This window comes from Microcaecilia unicolor, chromosome 4, assembly GCF_901765095.1.
Source record: "Microcaecilia unicolor chromosome 4, aMicUni1.1, whole genome shotgun sequence".
Taxonomy (NCBI): domain Eukaryota; kingdom Metazoa; phylum Chordata; class Amphibia; order Gymnophiona; family Siphonopidae; genus Microcaecilia; species Microcaecilia unicolor.
The window spans coordinates 351,161,927-351,179,895 of record NC_044034.1 but is presented as its reverse complement, the minus strand read 5'-3'; the positions used below and the strand labels follow the sequence as shown (position 1 = coordinate 351,179,895).

Here is a 17,969-nt window from a genome sequence, read left to right as displayed (position 1 = left end):
ATTGGGTCTATTTTTCCTCTCGTTGTGTATGTTGTTCGTTCATGTTTGTTGTTTGCGTTTCTGTGTATTTTTCGCCAGTGGAGGGAGACATGTGCTTTATGGTGGTCTGTCCAAAGTGTGGGTGTCCATCTTGTATCTGTAAGTAGGAGGGTTGAGTCTGAGTCGAATTTGTGTGTAATGATCTCTAGCGTGTGTCCCTTTGCGTGTGTTGGTTGTGTTAGATGCGTGTAGATCCCAGAGTTTTAAGAATTCTTTGCATTCTTGTGTGCCTATTGAGGTGTCGTCTTCGAGGTGTAGGTTGATATCTCCTATTATGAGGATGTTTGAAGCAGAGACACATGTGTTTGAGATGAAGTCCATGAGTTGTGTTTGGGAGTCTTTCCATTTACCTGGTGGTCTATAGAATAGGATTGTGCTGAGGTGTCCTTGTAGGTTCGGATGAGTGATTCTTGTCGAGGCTATTTCGAGTTGTGCTGAGGTGGATTCGCCAGTGGTTGTGATGGTGAACTCGGATTTGTAAATTATGGCTATTCCACCACCTCTTTTTCCAGTTCTTGTCCAGTGGGTTATTTTGTAATCTGGTGGGCATGTCTCTTTGATGGCAGGGTCTGTAGGGCTGTGGAACCATGTTTCCGTGATGAATAGAAGGTCTAGATTCTCTGTGGTGATCCAGTCTAGTATGTCTATTGAGTTGCTTACTGCTGATCTTGCGTTGATGTATCCTAATCGGATTGAGTGGTATGGTTCTGTAGGGAGGTTAGATGTGTTTATTTTTATTAGTTGTCTGTTTCCTCGGTGGTTGAGTTTGTCGTTGTTGTTTTTTTTTTCTTTTCTCTTTCTGTTGGTGGTGTTCTTATGTGGGGGATTTTCCTTTTGGTTGGTTGTTGTATTTTTGGTCTGGTAAGTTATTAATAGTTTGTGCATAGAGTTGGTGAATTGTGGTTGGGTTGTTGTTGATGTTGGGGGTGGTCCATGCGTGATGGATTATGGGAATGAGGTAGATTAGTATCAGTAGCTTATTAGTGTTCATGTTTATAATGCAGTGCACTTAGAAACAGTTATAGTCATGTGATAAAAGCAATACATTTAGAGACAATTATAAGCAGGCGCTAAAAGCGCTGATGCAGTGCCTTACAAAATAAAGCAGTGTCCTAGAATTAGAGAGTAGAGCAGCGATATTTAGGTCAGTTAGATATTTAGCAAGTCAGTCAAGAGGCAAGGCATTGAAAAGCATTTAGAAGCAAGATATTTAGAGCATTTAAAAGGCCTTTAGAGTGTTCTTAAAGTGGCAAGGCAATACAAGACATTTATATTAGCATTAAACATTTTTGTTTAACAAGTCATTTGTAAGGCAAGCATTTAAAGCATTTAGAAGCAGGGTATCTAAGGCCGTTAGAATGTGTTTAAGACAACTATGTTTAGCAATTCATTTAAAGGCAAGGCATTGGAGAGCATTTAGAAGCAAAGCATTTACAAAGTTTTAAAATGTGTTTAAAAGTAGCGTTGCCTTTAAAACATATAAGCTAGCAAGTTTTCTTAAGAGTCCATTGTTGCAATGTTTCAAACCTCCACCGATCGTCCGGAGCAGTCTCTCATGCGACCTTCTCGTTCTGCGTGGTGTCGTGGCGGCTGGTCACGAGCCGGGTCGGTCCCAGAGGGTTCGATGTGGTCGCTCTCAGCTCGATGCAAACAGCCAGGCAGTAACCGGTTTCCAAATTAAGCCCCGTGATTCTTTCAGTGAAAAAAAAAAAATCCACCATCTCTCTTCTCTCTAATGGAAAGCGTGCTCTCTTCTCCGCTTCTCAATGGGGCCTTTTGTCTCCGGACCCACGTTAGCACTTTTCCCGGGGAATTGAGCACATCGGCCCGTTTGGTTCAGCGAAGGTGGTGCTCACTTGGTTTCGTTCTCGTGGTGTCCCGCATCAATATTCTTACCTGGCTTAGTCTTCGGACGTCTCTCGCGCCTCTCAAGTCAGGGCACCTCGACTCGCCTTTGTGTCTCACAGGTGTAGTCCTCAGCAATGGCGCTCGGTCCTCACGTGGCCTCCCGTTTCCCAGGGTACCGGCAGGTTTCGATCAACTTCCTCCGGTGACCCTGTTCCTGCCCGGAGAAGGTATTCCGCCTCTCCTATGGCTGCGGGGGTCTGGAGCTAGATCGCGGTCTCGGCGGAGCCTTCTTGTTGGAACTCCGCGCGATCCTCCAATTTCCCGGGGGCTCCGACAGTCGATTTAGATCGCTATCTTTCAGGGACCCAGATCCATTTGCCGATGGCGTCGGATCGCGATTTCAATGGGGCAATTTTGCTTAGGACTCATCTAGAATTTGCTTAGAATTCGGTCCTCTTGCGGAGCTCCCGTCTCGGCGTCCGTTCAGGTCGCCATCTTGCCCAGTTGCCCCTCGCTCCTCTACATCTGCTGTTTGGTTATGTGTTTGATAATCTATCCACTTAGTTCGTAGGTATTCCCTGAATTCTTTGTCATGATACAGTGAAGGATGAAACTTCCACACCCTCTCTCCCCTTCCCCCCCACACAAAGGATATTGTCATAGTAACTGCTGAGTGATCGCTAAGGACACAATCCACTATGTGAACACCTAGAAAGCAGAGATGGTGTTGTGAGCAGATAATCAATCCGGGAGTAGGTGTTAGGCGGGTGGGAGTAGAAGGTAAATTCGCTGTCATGTGGGTGCAAAAGCCTCCAAATATCCACAAGCCCTAGCTGGGATGATAAAAAGTTGACCCCTCTGCTCCCCCAGTTCCCTCCTCTTAGCTTCCTGGGTTTACAATCCACCGTGGTCAGCTACACAGTTAAAATCTCCCCCCATCACTATGTGACAGTCTGGGAAAGGCACCACTTTAGCCACTAATTCTGAGAAGAATTTGTGGGAATAAATGTTGGGTCCATAAACATTACACAATAGAATACTCTGTCCCCAGAGGTCTCCCAGTACAAGCACATATCTTCCTTCCTTATCCGAGATCACCTTCTGTGTTTTAAAAGGCAGCTGCTTATGTATTAAAATAGCCACCCCCCCTTTGCCTAGAGTTGTATGAAGCATATTCTACCTCTCCTACCCAGCTCCTCCGGAGGTTTTGATGTTCTATCGTGTTTAAGTGTGTCTCCTGGAGGAAAGCTATGTCAGATCTCTCCCTTTTCAGCCAGGAGAGCACCTTGGTTCTCTTAACCAGGGAATGAAGCCCATCTACATTAAGAGTGACCACCTTCAAGTTAGCCATTGGCCCCAGAGTGGAGAGTACTTGTTATCATTATGTTAGTGTTCCATTCACTGGCCTCCCAGCTGAGCCAGTGAATTCCCTCTCGCTGTCCCTTCAGAGACCTTCCAATTCTCTCCCACACTCCTCTCTTTCCCCCTCCCCCTTGGATCCCAGCCTGAGTCTTAATTTCATTTTGTGTTCCCTTTACTCCCCCCCTACCCACCCCCATTCCACTCACTTCCAAACACCAATCACACACACACTCATTCCCCTCCCTACCCTCACGCTCCCCCCTGCCCCCCCCCCCCCCATCTCCTGTCTTCCCCCTCTCCCTCCCAAAGTACCTCCCCACATCCTTCACCATAAACCAGGTATGGACCAAACCAGGATAGTCCTGGGTCTGCAAGTCTATTCAAAAGAATAATGAGTGGAGGAGTGGCCTAGTGGTTAGGGTGGTGGACTTTGGTCCTGGGGAACTGAGGACCTGAGTTCAATTCCCACTTCAGGCACAGGCAGCTCCTTGTGACTCTGGGCAAGTCACTTAACCCTCCATTGCCCCATGTAATCCGCATTGAGCCTGCCATGAGTGGGAAAGCGCGGGGTACAAATGTAACCAAAAAACAAAAAATGCCCCAGAGATGTCAAATTGTAATATTGATTGAATACCATAGCTTAAAGAAACCCTTATTTTTGTCAATAATACAATAAGCAAAGACTCTGTGCTATGATCACTCCTGAACCCAAATTGGGAGTCATGCAAGATTGAGAATTTATCCAAAAAACAAGTTAATTTGGTTCCTACAAATGCTTCTACTATTTTAGCAAATAAAAGGATGCTGGCAGATCTGTCTAAATCATTAGATTTCAATATAGGAGTAAGTGCAATCTGCCCTAATTCTTTCAGAAAACAACCCAGTTATCCAAGCAGTTATCCAAGACATAATAAAAGGCGGGGTTGATCCATCAAGTGAGGACAACTGTCCAGTACACTGTGTTTATGAGAACTTTTGTACCAAGGATTTTACTTCTGTGCTTGTCACGGGTTCAAAATTACACCAGTATTGATACACAAGGATTCCCTTAATCGAATCTCCCTTGATTAGGCTTGCATTAATTTTTCCATAAGATTGCATCATTCTCAATTCCTCCGTTATGTGCTTCAGCGGAGAAGAAATGTGCAAGTGATCGAACATTAGGTTCTATAGCAATAGTAGCAGAACTTAATTCTGGTGGAGACAACTTGTTAACTGTTTGAAAAAGCAGTTTTGATGACAATGGGTTAGAATCGATACTTTTAGCATAATACATCTTTTTCACTGTAGAAACCATAGATTTCTATATAATAAATCGGAAGAGAATGGAGGGGAATAGAGGTTTGCTATTTTGTTTCATCATCATCTGGGGTTATTTTAATTTTTTAATATGATGGACACATTCAAATTTCTATCAGACTTTGATCCAGAAGATATCATTTTCGGTATACGGGAGAGGGGTAAGGGCAAGGTGCCATGATGATACATTGAAGAGAGAATAGAGCTCTTTGAGCAGGGACTGTCTTTCTTCTGTGTTTGTACAGCGCTGCGTACGCTCTAGAAATGTTAAATAGTAGTAGTAGTAGTAGAGAATAGCTTAGTTGAAATGTTTAAAAACATAGCTCTTTACTGAGAGATTAGTGGATTCTTGGAATATCCTCACAGCAGAATTCAGGCTTGCTTGGGAAAAATACAAAAGGGGAACTACATCAGCTCATCTCTTGTCCGGAGGAACTTCTCCAGTCGTCTCTAAAGATCTGTTAAGAGGTACCACCAGGACTTCTTTGAGCGCCCTCAATATCCTGGGATGTATCCCATCCGGCCCCATAGCTTTGTCCACTTTCAGATTCTCAAGCTGTTTATAAATGCTTTCTTCCATGAAGAGCACAATATCCACTCCATTCCCAGATACTCCATTGGCAGCTGACCGTGGTCCATCTCCAGGATTTTCTTCCGTAAACATCGAAGAGAAGTATTTGCTTAGCACGTTCGCTTTATCCTCATCACTCTCTCATAGCCATTCTGAGCATCTTTCAGTCTACCAATTCCATTCATATCTTTTCTCCTTTTCCCAATATATCTGAAAAAGGTGTCACTGTTTAGTACTACAGTGTCCTCTGAAATTGTTCACTTTATTCTGTTTTTGTGCAGGTGGAAATTGCAGCTTCATGAACTGACCAAACTACCTGCTTTTGCACGTGTTGTGTCAGCTGGAAATCTTCTAAGCCACGTTGGTTATACAATCCTAGGAATGAACACAGTCCAGCTGTACATGAAGGTTCCAGGTAGCAGAACACCAGGTGAGTTATTCATCTTCATTACAGTTACTTGGTATCACATTGAGAAGATAGACAATAAATAGTTTCAAAGCAAAAGTGAGAGTGACCATGATTTTAGTCATGAGTTCAGTTTTGAAAGTCAAATTCAAAAGCATTTTGGTATTGATATGGCACCTTACAAATTTTACATGCAAATATGGTGAATCCATCCCCCAGTAAGCTTAGTGTAAGTAGAAACCTAAGACAGAGAGAGAACAGTAATGACCTGTACAAATTTACAGTAACTGAGTGGCATAAACAAGATGAACACACGTTTCATAATACCTATCCAGTTTAACAAGTTAGGCCACTCTCATGAGTACGTGCAGGATTTGCAGGTTAAAAAGTTCCTTGATTTGAAATTTGGAAGGCTGGACATGTTGGGGATACATATTCTATGTTTTGCATATCTTATAAGAGCAAGACCAAATAGTATATGGACAAAATTTAATGTGGTGATATAGATGCGTGGTCTGGCTGTGCTTCTTATTCCTTGAGTTTTCATCTCGAGCCATTTTCAGATTACTAGCCACCTTCCACTAATTTAAAAGTTGACTGTTGTTTTATTTTGTATGTTTTAGGTCATCAGGAAAATAACAACTTCTGTTCAGTGAACATCAATATTGGTCCAGGGGACTGTGAATGGTTTGTTGTTCCTGAAAGTTACTGGAGTATTATGAATGACTTCTGTGAAAAGTATGTGTAAAAAGGACCTTACCACTGTACACCATATATGACAGTTTTTGCATTCACATGTCCCTAGATGGTTAGAAGTTATTTATTTTTGATTTTATATCACCTAAGCAATCAAATAATAAAATGAAGAACACCAAATTAAAATAAAATCCATATCTTCTTAAAATCATATCAGAGCCATAAAATACTGATGCAGGAGCTTGTCTAAACTTCCTTTAAACCTAGGTATGTTAGATAACCACATTATGTACTCAAAAAAGGAGGGTAAGTGAAGTAAAGTACTCAAATCACCACAAAATACCTTCACTATATACTTTGTCACTTTACTTTGTCATTGAGAAAGGAAAAAAGCCTCAGTGAACAGGATAGAGCTTTTACGTCTTTAAGAGGCCCTAGTACTAAGATGCGTTCGTTTCCTGCTCAGCGCAAGCTAATCCCACACTAGAAAACAGCGTGAGGCACACCCATGCAGAGAGAGTAGGTGTGCCTGTGCTAATTAGGTAGAGCAGGCATATTACCACGCACTACCCGATTAGCGCAGGAGCTCTTACTGCGTCCTAAGTAGGTGGCGGTAAGGGCTCCCGCAGTAATGGCTACATGCTAATGGAGAAATTAGCATGTGACCATTACAAAAAAATATGGCAAGGCCATTTTACTGTTGTGCTAAAAGTGGCTGCAGCGCACAGAAAACCCACGAGCTATATTCAAAAGCATGGATTAATGAGACAAAGTCAACATGGATTTAGTGAAAGGAAATCTTGCCTCACCAGTCTACTACATTTCTTTGAAGGGGTGAACAAATGTGGATAAAGGTGAGCCGGTTGATATTGTGTATCTGGATTTTCAGAAGGCGTTTGACAAAGTACCTCATGAAAGACTCCAGAGGAAATTGGAGAGTCATGGGATAGGAGGTAGTGTTCTATTGTGGATTAAAAACTGGTTGAAAGATAGAAAACAGAGAGTAGGGTTAAATGGTCAGTGTTCTCAATGGAGAAGGGTAGTTAGTGGGGTTCCCCAGGGGTCTGTGCTGGGACTGCTGCTTTTTAACATATTTATAAATGTCCTAGAGACAGGAGTAACTAGTGAGGTAATTAAATTTGCTGATGACACAAAGTTATTCAAAGTCGTTAAATTGTGGGAGGATTGTGAAAAATTACAAGAGGACCTTGGGAGACGGGGCGTCTAAATGGCTGATGACTTTTAATGTGAGCAAGTGCAAAGTGATGCATGTGGGAAAGAGGAACCCGAATTATAGCTACATCATGCAAGGTTCCACGCTAGGAGTCACAGACAAAGAAAGGGATCTAGGTGTCATCGTTGTTGATACATTGAAACCTTCTGCTCAGTGTGCTGCTGCGGCTAAGAAAGCAAATAGAATGTTAGGTATTATTAGGAAAGGAATGGAAAACAAAAATGAGGATGTTATAATGCCTTTGTATCGCTCCATGGTGCAACCACACCTCGAATATTGTGTTCAATTCTGGTCGCCGTATCTCAAAAAAGATATAGTGGAAGTAGAAAAGGTGCAGAGAAGGACGACGAAAATGATAAAGGGGATGGGACAACTTCCCTATGAGGAAAGGCTAAAGCGGCTAGGGCTCTTCAGCTTGGAGAAAAGGCGGCTGAGGGGAGATATGTTAGAGGTCTATAAAATAATGAGAGGAGTTGAACGGGTAGATGTGAATCGTCTGTTATCGCTTTACAAAAATACAAGGCTAGAGGGCATGCGATGAAGCTACGATGTAAATTTAAAACGAATCTGAGAAAATTTTTCTTCACTCAGCATGTAATTAAACTCTGGAATTCGTTGCCAGAGAATGTGGTAAAGGCGGTTAGCTTAGCGGAGTTTAATAAAGGTTTGGCTGGCTTCCTAAAGGAAAAGTCCATAGACCGTTATTAAATGGACTTGGGGAAAATCCACTATTTCTGGGATAAGCAGTATAAAATGTTTTGGAAACTGTACAAAGCAGATCGTAAATAAACCAAAAAATATTTTATTAATAGCATAGAAATAAAATATGCATACAATAGATAGCCCGACACAGGCCGTGTTTCGCCCAAATGGGCTGCTTCAGGGGCTAGAAAAGATAATAGATAAATAATAAGAAACAGATCTAAACATCTGTATAAAAACATATAACAATAATATAATAAAACAATAATCATGAAAAGTATATTGATTTAAAAGAAACAACATTAAAAATACAGCCAAATGTGAGCTTGTACCATTAACAGCTAAATGAGATAGAATTAAAATATATAATATCAAATAATATAATATCAAAATCCCACAGACTCGTAGTTCTAATTTGTGAGAATCATGTATATCAACCACAGGTGGTTAATGTGTACACAACATATATAAACAAATATATGATATAGAAATCTTACAAAAGATTTTCAGACATCCAAAGAAGGCACATGCAGAGTACATGAAAGCTTACTAGACATCAGACAGCCATCTTTGATAATATACTTTAGATATAATTTAAAAGGCACCCACCTATATAGTAGTTCTCTACTGTCAAAACAGAAATGTGCTGGTAAATACTACAAAAATAAAATAAAAATGAATAATGTGAATGTGACAAAATATGGAGATAACATTAAAAAAATTAAAATTGAAAAAATAAAAATAAATAAACAAAGGTATGGAGATAACATAAAGACAGTATGAAAAGAGAAAACTCACGTATATGGTCAGTATCTTGAAAAAAACGGCTCATCCAGAAAAGTAGAAACAAATGGTTAAGAACCTGTATAGAATTATTTTATATTATAAGTAAGCAAGGCTAGTAGAAGCAAACCACAACTCATTGCAAGGCTATATGTTCAGACGTTACTCTGCCTGCCTTAATAAGAACAAGCTAAACACAACTCCTTGTTCTCTGAGTCGGATTGAGTAATGTTTCTCTCGATTTATTAGATGCTTTATAAAATCCCTCTTTGATACATTTTAAGGGGTACCCTTTTTCTTTGAACCGTCTGGACATATCCTGAGATCGAAGTGTATATGTTCTTTGTTCTGAACATAGCCGTCTTAAACGTAAAAACTGGCTATACGGTAAATTTGCTTTCAAACTTCTACGACACCATGATTACTACATACTTTTTCCGATGTACTACGTCTGCCTCCCAACATTGTATGGCATTTATATTTTTCGATATTAACGCTGCGGTAGTACCATAGAGGACTATGGCTCAAGATGTACATCTGTCATTTTTTAATTCTAGCTCGTTCTTATTAAGGCAGGCAGAGTAACGTTTGAATATATAGCCTTGCAAGGAGTTGTGAGTAGCTTGTTCTTATTAAGGCAGGCAGAGTAACGTTTGAATATATAGCCTTGCAAGGAGTTGTGTTTAGCTTGTTCTTATTAAGGCAGGCAGAGTAACGTCTGAACATATAGCCTTGCAATGAGTTGTGGTTTGCTTCTACTAGCCTTGCTTACTTATAATATAAAATAATTCTATACAGGTTCTTAACCATTTGTTTCTACTTTTCTGGATGAGCCGTTTTTTTCAAGATACTGACCATATACGTGAGTTTTCTCTTTTCATACTGTCTTTATGTTATCTCCATACCTTTGTTTATTTATTTTTATTTTTTCAATTTTAATTTTTTTAATGTTATCTCCATATTTTGTCACATTCACATTATTCATTTTTATTTTATTTTTGTAGTATTTACCAGCACATTTCTGTTTTGACAGTAGAGAACTACTATATAGGTGGGTGCCTTTTAAATTATATCTAAAGTATATTATCAAAGATGGCTGTCTGATGTCTAGTAAGCTTTCATGTACTCTGCATGTGCCTTCTTTGGATGTCTGAAAATCTTTTGTAAGATTTCTATATCATATATTTGTTTATATATGTTGTGTACACATTAACCACCTGTGGTTGATATACATGATTCTCACAAATTAGAACTACGAGTCTGTGGGATTTTGATATTATATTATTTGATATTATATATTTTAATTCTATCTCATTTAGCTGTTAATGGTACAAGCTCACATTTGGCTGTATTTTTAATGTTGTTTCTTTTAAATCAATATACTTTTCATGATTATTGTTTTATTATATTATTGTTATATGTTTTTATACAGATGTTTAGATCTGTTTCTTATTATTTATCTATTATCTTTTCTAGCCCCTGAAGCAGCCCATTTGGGCGAAACACGGCCTGTGTCGGGCTATCTATTGTATGCATATTTTATTTCTATGCTATTAATAAAATATTTTTTGGTTTATTTACGATCTGCTTTGTACAGTTTCCACTTTGGAGTTTGCAGATCGTCTGCCCCTTTGTTTTCTTGTATAAAATGTTTTGTACATTTTTGGGATCTTGCCTGGTATCTGTGACCTGGATTGGCCACTGTTGGAAACAGGATGCTGGGCTCGATGGACCTTTGGTCTTTCCCAGTTTGGCAATACTTATGTACTTAAATGTGTCTATCATATCTCCCCTCTCCCATCTTTCTTCCAGAGTATACATATTGAGATCTTTAAGTTTGTCCCCATACGTTTTATGACGAAGACCACTTACCATTTTAGTAGTCGCCCTCTGGACCGACTCAGTCTTGTTTATATCTTTTGGAAGGTGTGATCTCCAGAATTGTACAGAATATTCTAAATGAGGTCTAACCAGAGTCTTATAAAGGGCATCATCACCTCCTTTATCCTACTGGCCATTTCTCTCACTATGCACCCAAGAATCCTTTTAGCTTTTGCCGTTGCATGTTCTGTCTGACCACCTTAAGATCATCACATACGATTACACCCAAGTCCTGCTCCTCTTTCATGCATAAGTTCTTCGCCCCCTAAACTGTACTCTTCCCTCAGGTTTTTGCAGCCCAAATTCTTGACCTTGTATTTTTTAGCATTAAATTTTAGCTGCCAAATCCAGACCATTCCTCTAGCTTTGCTAAGTCCTTCCTCAATGTTATCCACATCAAAGGTGTCTACCCTATTGCAGATTTTGGTATCATCTGCAGAGGCAAACCTTACTAGACAGCCCTTAAGCAATATCGCTTACAAAAATGTTAAAAAGAACCAGCACAAGAACCGAACCTTGCACCACACCATTGGTAACATTCTTTCTCTGAGGACAAGCAGGCCTATTTATTGTCGTATGTGGGTAACGCAATCCTGTGTTGCCTGGTCCGGAAGTTGCAACAAGTTTTTAAGAGCTTTGTGGAGTGCGAGACACACTCCACTGTGCATGCATGAGTGTCTTCCCATCCTCCACAAGAGCACAGTTACCTCAGTTCTGTTTTTTTTTTTACCATGGTGAGGAGGGGTCGCGTTTTGTGGCTTCTCTTCACAGGTTCGGACCAAAAGATTTTTTTTATGCCTTTGCAGTGATTTTTTTCGCACCGTCTTTTTGTATACCTGTGTTCGGGGGGGGGGGGGGGGGGAGGGTTCTCTCTTCCTTATTATCTTAGTTTACCTTTTTTCCCCTTTTTAGGCCTTGACTTCAGCTGGGTTTTTCCGTTCTTTTTCTTTGGTTCCTTGCCCCTTTTTGTGTCGCTATCAAGTCATTTGGTTTGGCTGTGGAGGTTTTCCGTTCCATGTCCACTAAAGTTCCCAGTGGCTTTAAGCGCTGTACCTGGTGAAGTCGGACCATCGATGTCTTCAGTGTCTAGGGCCTGATCATAGCTCTTCTGTGTCCTCTGTCTTCGGATGAAGAAAAGGATCCAGGTAGCCAGAGAGGCTCAATGGGAAAGGATTTTTGGAGCCCGGTCTGAATCCTTGGCGTCAGCACCGACATTGAGTGTCACATCGGTATGCATGGCTACCAGACCTGTGGTCACTCGGAGCAGCTGTGCATTGAGTGGGTCTCCACCTGCTTCAACGCTGGCTGCTTTGAAGGGCCCTAAGGACCAATCTACATTGGACTGAGCCCAAGGCATCGTGAGAATTTGACATTGGCACCGAGGAGCCTCGATGACCAGCTTCGGGCGAAGGCCAAGAAGCATTGTCATCAATCCCCCTTAATACATGGTGCTGGGAGCTCCAGGACATCGAGAGATTCTACACCCAGGCAGTGCTGGCGCCAGGAGGGCCACTTCCTCTCCATACAAAAGGTGCCAGTGAATCAGTTTTCCTGCAGTCCAGACCAGCATCCCATCTCGACCCCCAGCAACACTGCAGACTCTCAACACTGATGCCCCAGCCTTTCCCGTTATCTGCCTTCTGTGAGCGCATCTGGACCTTTCTCCCTGAGCTGCTGGCTGGCTTCATTCAACGGACTGCATCGGAAGGTGCTTGCACCTACCTTGTCTCCCGCTACTGTCCTGCTTGGCTCTCAACCTGGGATGTGGCCTCCTTCAGTGTCGCATGCTGCTCCAGTGTCGACTGCCACCCAATCCAGTACCCCCTCAACATCCATGGAGGAAGCTTCGCCGGAGTTGAGGTGGGATCCGACTCCTCGACGCCCCTCTTGTGGACATGGTTCCACTAGGTCAGGGCAGGCTTGGTCTCAGCCCTCCCATAAAGAGGTTTTAACTGACACTAATGAGGAGCACTCACGGAAGTCGGAGGAGGATCCACGGTACTTTTCGGAGATTGAGTCCTATGGTATTCTCTCTGACTCCTCCCCTCCACAAAAAAGGAGGAAGTCTCCCCTGAGAGCCTTTCCTTCCCCTCTTTTGTTAAGGAAATGGTAGCTGCCATTCCATTTCCTTTGAAGGTGGAGGACGAGCCCAGGGACAAGATGCTTGAGGTCCTGGACTACGATTCTCCTCCTAGACTGTGACTGTGTCGCTGCATGAGATCCTTCAGGATGTTCTCTTACAGGACTTCTGCAGAACTGGAAGCCCCCTGTGTCTGTCCTGGTACTGCCGAAGAAGATCGATACCATGTACCGGATCCACAGTACCCTTGGATTTGATAAGCCTCAGTTTCCTTTTCATTCCATGGTGGTGGACTCTGCTTTCAAAAGGGCCAGGAGTTCTAGAGGCTATGGTTCGGCGTCCCCGACAGAGATGCTAGAACCTTGGACTGTTTTGGGAGGAAGATATTCTAGCTCTGTGCTCATGTCACGTACAAAATCATACCAGCTCTTCACGAGCGCCCAATTTCAGGATTCTGTGCACAAGATGCTTGACTTGGCTGACTCTCTCCCACCGGAGCAGGCTGAATCGCTTTGCCTGTTGGACAAGCTGCAGAAGGCGTGTTGTAAGTTTTTGGTCAGGGGGGCCTATAACACTTTTGATGTGGCATCCAGGATCTCTGCCCGCAATATAGCAATGCACAGGCTCTCATGGCTGCGTGTTTCTGACTTGGAGCTGGTGGTTCATCAGAGATTGACAGATGCCCCATACAGGGGGAGTAACCTTTTTGGAGAGACGGTTGAGGAGTTTGCTGACCAAATCAAACAACATACTGATACCATCTGTCCCACCGGGCATCTTCTTCATCAGGCCTCCTCATTTATGAGATCTTTTGGCAAGTTGAGAAGGGTTGCCTACCACTGTGAGGCATAGGTATGCCGCCTTCTCTTGCCAGCATGCTCAGGCTCTGCCCCACCATGCTCGTTCCCATCAACGGCATGCACTTAAAGCTCCTGCTGCTCCCCAGTCAAAGCAGGGGACGAGCCTTTGACTGGCTCCAGCAGAGCATAGCTGCTGCCAGTGTCCGTCCTGGACGACTTTCCGGTTGGGAAATCCTGAAGTTTTTCCATGAAAGGTGGCCCCTTATAACCTCCTACCAGTGGGTTCTCCAAATAGTCTATCTTGGATATGCCCTCAGTTGGCGTGAAAAACCTCCAAATTGCCCACCAAGAGCTCATTACTTCAGATTTCAGCATGAGCTGGTACTGTAGAGGAACGTTCCGCCCTTCTGAAGGCCCATACAGTCGAGCCAGCTCCGCCAGGGGCAGAAGGGAAATGGATTCTATTCTAGGTACTTCCTCATGCAAAAGGAGGTTGGGGGGGGGGGGGGTGATGCATCCCATCCTAGACTTAAAGGCCCTGAACAAATTCCTGGTAAAAGGAAAGCTCAGGATGGTTTCCTTGGGCGCCCTTCTCTCAATGATTCCTAAAAACGATTGGCTATGCTGCCTGGACTTAAAGGATTCCTATACCTATATCCCGATACTTTCAGCCCACCGGAAGTATCTACGATTTCGGCTGGGAACACAGCACTTCCAGTACCACATGTTACCATTTGGCCTTGCATTAGCTCCCAGGGTATTTACCAAATGTCTAGCGGTAGTTGCAGCATTGCTACACAAATTGTGAGTCCATGTGTTCCCTTATCTCGACAGTTGGCTGATGAAGAGCACGTCTGAGGACGGTGCTTCGGAGTCCATGCAGAGGACTGTTCGGGTGCTCGAACTACTAGGGTTTGTTTTAAACTACCCAAAGTCCCATCTAAACCCTACTCAACAATTGGATTTATTGGAGCCCTGCTCAGTATGAAGAAAGTTCAAGCCTTCCTTCCGGAGCAGAGTGAACATTCTAATCACATTGGCTTCTCTGGTTCGAATCTCTCAGCATGTCACAGCTCAGCAGATGTTGAGGTTACTGGGCCACATGACATCCACAGTCTATGTGGCACCCATGACGTTTCCTCGTCCATGGGACTGCCCAGTGGATCCTGGCTTTTCAGTAGTGTCAAGCTACGGGAAGTCTGGAAGACATGTAATGCCTTGTACACTGTCAGCTCTAAGTAATTCAGAATGCTGCAGCGTGACTGATAGGCTACAAGTGGTGTGACCACATCAGACCCTTCCTACAAAAGCTACACTGGCTACCAGTACCTTACAGAGACAAATTTAAAGCTCTAAGTTTGATTTTGAAGGTCCTCAGACAAAGTGTACCAGAGAGTAAGTTAGCCCTTTACACACCTTTAAGACCTCTAAGGTCCTCTCAAGGATCATCACAGTCTGTACCTTCGTCAAAAGAAATTGTACAATGTGATACCGCCAGCGAGCCTTCTCAGAAGCAGCTCCCACACTCTGGAATTTACTCCCAGAGGGGCAACATTTAACTCGAGACTACCTCGGTGAAAGCCTGTCTCTTCTCCCAAGCCTTTAATATGTAGGGTGATTGACTAGACTCATTCTGCACCTGCACTAGCTTACTACACTAACTGTAACTTAGATCAGTTCCTTATGTCTTGCTTAACTTGCCTTGAGTTTAGCTAACCACCAAATTATCCCATCTGACTCTGTACCATGCATCTTGTTCCCATTGTATATCTGCTCTTGGTCCCTCAGCTATATGTAAAATCTCTAGCATCATATCTATAAGTTGAATGTTCTAATGCATGCTTATTAGGTGTATCATTAGTATAATGCTAATATTGCATTATAACTCTGGTATTTTGAATTCCAGTGCTGTATAGTTTTGATTCTGTTTCACGGTAGTTCTATTAGGTTTCAATTTACTGTTTTCAAAGTTTACCTCTTTTATAGTATTTGTTCTTGGTTATTTTACTGTTGTTATGCTGTTAACAAAATTGTAAGTTTTATGTTAAACTGTACCTGCTGTCACCACTTTGGGTGAATCTCTTCATAAAGGTGGTTAATAAATCCCAATAAATAAATTAATAAAGATGTCATCAGAGTCCCGTTCCCCCCCCCCCCCCCCTCCCCCCCCCGAGCTTACTCGCTCCCTGTTGTGCTGGACCATTCTATCCAATTTGACTCTGGGGCTTCATTCCAAATTCCTCAGCCGCAAAAAGTGCTGACAAGGATGCATCTTGCCTTAGTTGAGGAACTCATGTAGCTAGGCCTCACACGATGCTTGATCTACCTAGGAAACAGATTGCCAGATCAATGTCCTGGAAACTTGGGTGATTTGAAACGCTCTAAAGACTTTCAAAGATTGGCTATCTCGCCAGGTTATGCTCATGCAAACAATCAGGTTGCTGTGTATTACACCAACAAGCAGGGGGGGCGCCAGATTACGCCGTCTGTCTGGAGGCTGTTTGGATGTGGCGTTGGGCTCTCCAGCAGGGTATGCTCCTCTGTACCACTTATCTGGTGGACCAAAACAGCCTGACCGACAGACTTGAGCAGAGTCATGCTACCACAAGAGTGGTCTCTCAATGTGCGAGTTGCCTGAGAGATCTTCAAGGCATGGGACACCCCCTCGGTGGATCTCTTTGCCATTCACCTCTATTACAGAGTCCCTCATTTCTGCTCCAGGCCCACGACAGACTAGCGTTGGAGACCTTCCTCTTTTACTGGGGACAGTCCCTTCTATATGCGTATCCTCCCATCCCTCTTGAGGGGAAGACTTTGCTGAAACTCAAGCAAGACTGCAGGACTATGATTCTGATTGCGCCTTACTGGCCTTGGCAGATCTGGTTCCCTCCTCTTCTGGAGCTACCCTCCAAAGAACCGTGGAGATCGGAGTGTTTTCCTAACCTCATCACGCAGAACGAGGAATCTCTTCTACATCCCATCCTTCAGTCTCTGGCCCTTACTGCCTGGATGTTGAGAGCCTAGAACTTCCGTAGGTGATTCAGAGGATATCTCTCAGGTCTTACTGGCTTCCAGGAAAATTCCACTACGAGATGTTACTCTTTTTTTAAATGGAGGAGGTTTGCCATCTGGTGTGAGGGCAAGGCCCTAGATCACCTTTCTTGCCCTACACAGATCCTGCTTGAATACCTTCTACACCCATTCAAGTCTGCTCTCAAGAGCAACTCCATAAGGGTTCACCTCAGTGCAATTAGTGCTTATCGACATGTAGAAGGTAAGCCCATCTCTGGACAGCCTCTAGTTCACTTCATGAGCGGTTTGCTTTTGTCAAAGCCCCCTGTCAGACCTCCACCTGCGTCATCTGACCTCAGCATCATTCTCACCCAGCTGATGAAAGCTTCTTTCAAGCCACTGGATTCCTGCTATCTGAAGTACTTGACGTGGAAGTCATATTCTTAGTGGCTGTTACTTTAGCTCAGTGAGCTCAGTGAGTCAGTGAGCTTCAGGCCTTAGTAGTGGATTCACGTTATACTATGTTTCATCACAACAGAGTAGTCCTCCATAAGCATCTTAAGTTCCTACCGAAAGTGGTGGACTTCCATCTAACATCCAACATTTTTTCCCCGACCTCATGCCCATCTTGGTGAGAGTGCTTTGCACACCTTCGACTGCAAGCGAACATTGATCTATTACAGCGGACTAAGCCCCACAGACAGTCCGCTTAACTTTTTTTTCTTTTGTTCCCAACAGGATGGGGGTCGCCATGGGGAAACGCACAATCTCTAATTGGCTGGCAGATTGCATTTCTTTCACTTATGCCCTCTTGCTGTCAGCCTCCATTGAAGATATTTGCAAGGCTTCGACATGGTCTTTAGTCCACACATTCACATCTTATTACTGCCTTAAGCAGGACGCCCAACACGACAGCCGGTTCGGACAGATAGTTTTGCAGAATCTGTTTGGGGTCTAGAATCCAGCTCCACCCCCCTAGGCCCGTTTTATTCTGTTCCAGGCTGCACTCTCACTCATCTTGTATATAATTTCAAGTTGGTCTGTGTTATGTCCTCACCGTTTTAAGGACCAATTGACCAGCTTTTGTTGTTTTCGATGAGCCTGGTTGCTAGGGATTCCCCACACTTAAGAATTAATAGGTCTGCTTGTCCTCGGAGAAAGCAATGATACTTACCTGTAGCAGGTATTCTCTGAGTACAGCAGACCTTATGTTCTCACAAGCCTCCCACCTTCCCTTTCTATATTGTCTCCTATTT

At 43.1% G+C, this 17,969-nt stretch overlaps 1 protein-coding gene across 3 annotated transcripts in view; it reads left to right on the top strand.

Moving 5' to 3' along the window:
- The window catches only part of KDM6A (lysine demethylase 6A), a 606,821-nt gene that overhangs the window by 501,256 nt on the left and 87,596 nt on the right, over positions 1-17,969 (top strand). For all 3 annotated transcript variants that reach the window (XM_030202242.1, XM_030202240.1, XM_030202241.1), the window contains 2 exons: positions 5,401-5,549; positions 6,149-6,263. In XM_030202242.1, coding sequence (XP_030058102.1) covers positions 5,401-5,549; positions 6,149-6,263 — 264 coding nt within the window. The remainder of the gene's footprint in view (positions 1-5,400; positions 5,550-6,148; positions 6,264-17,969) is intronic.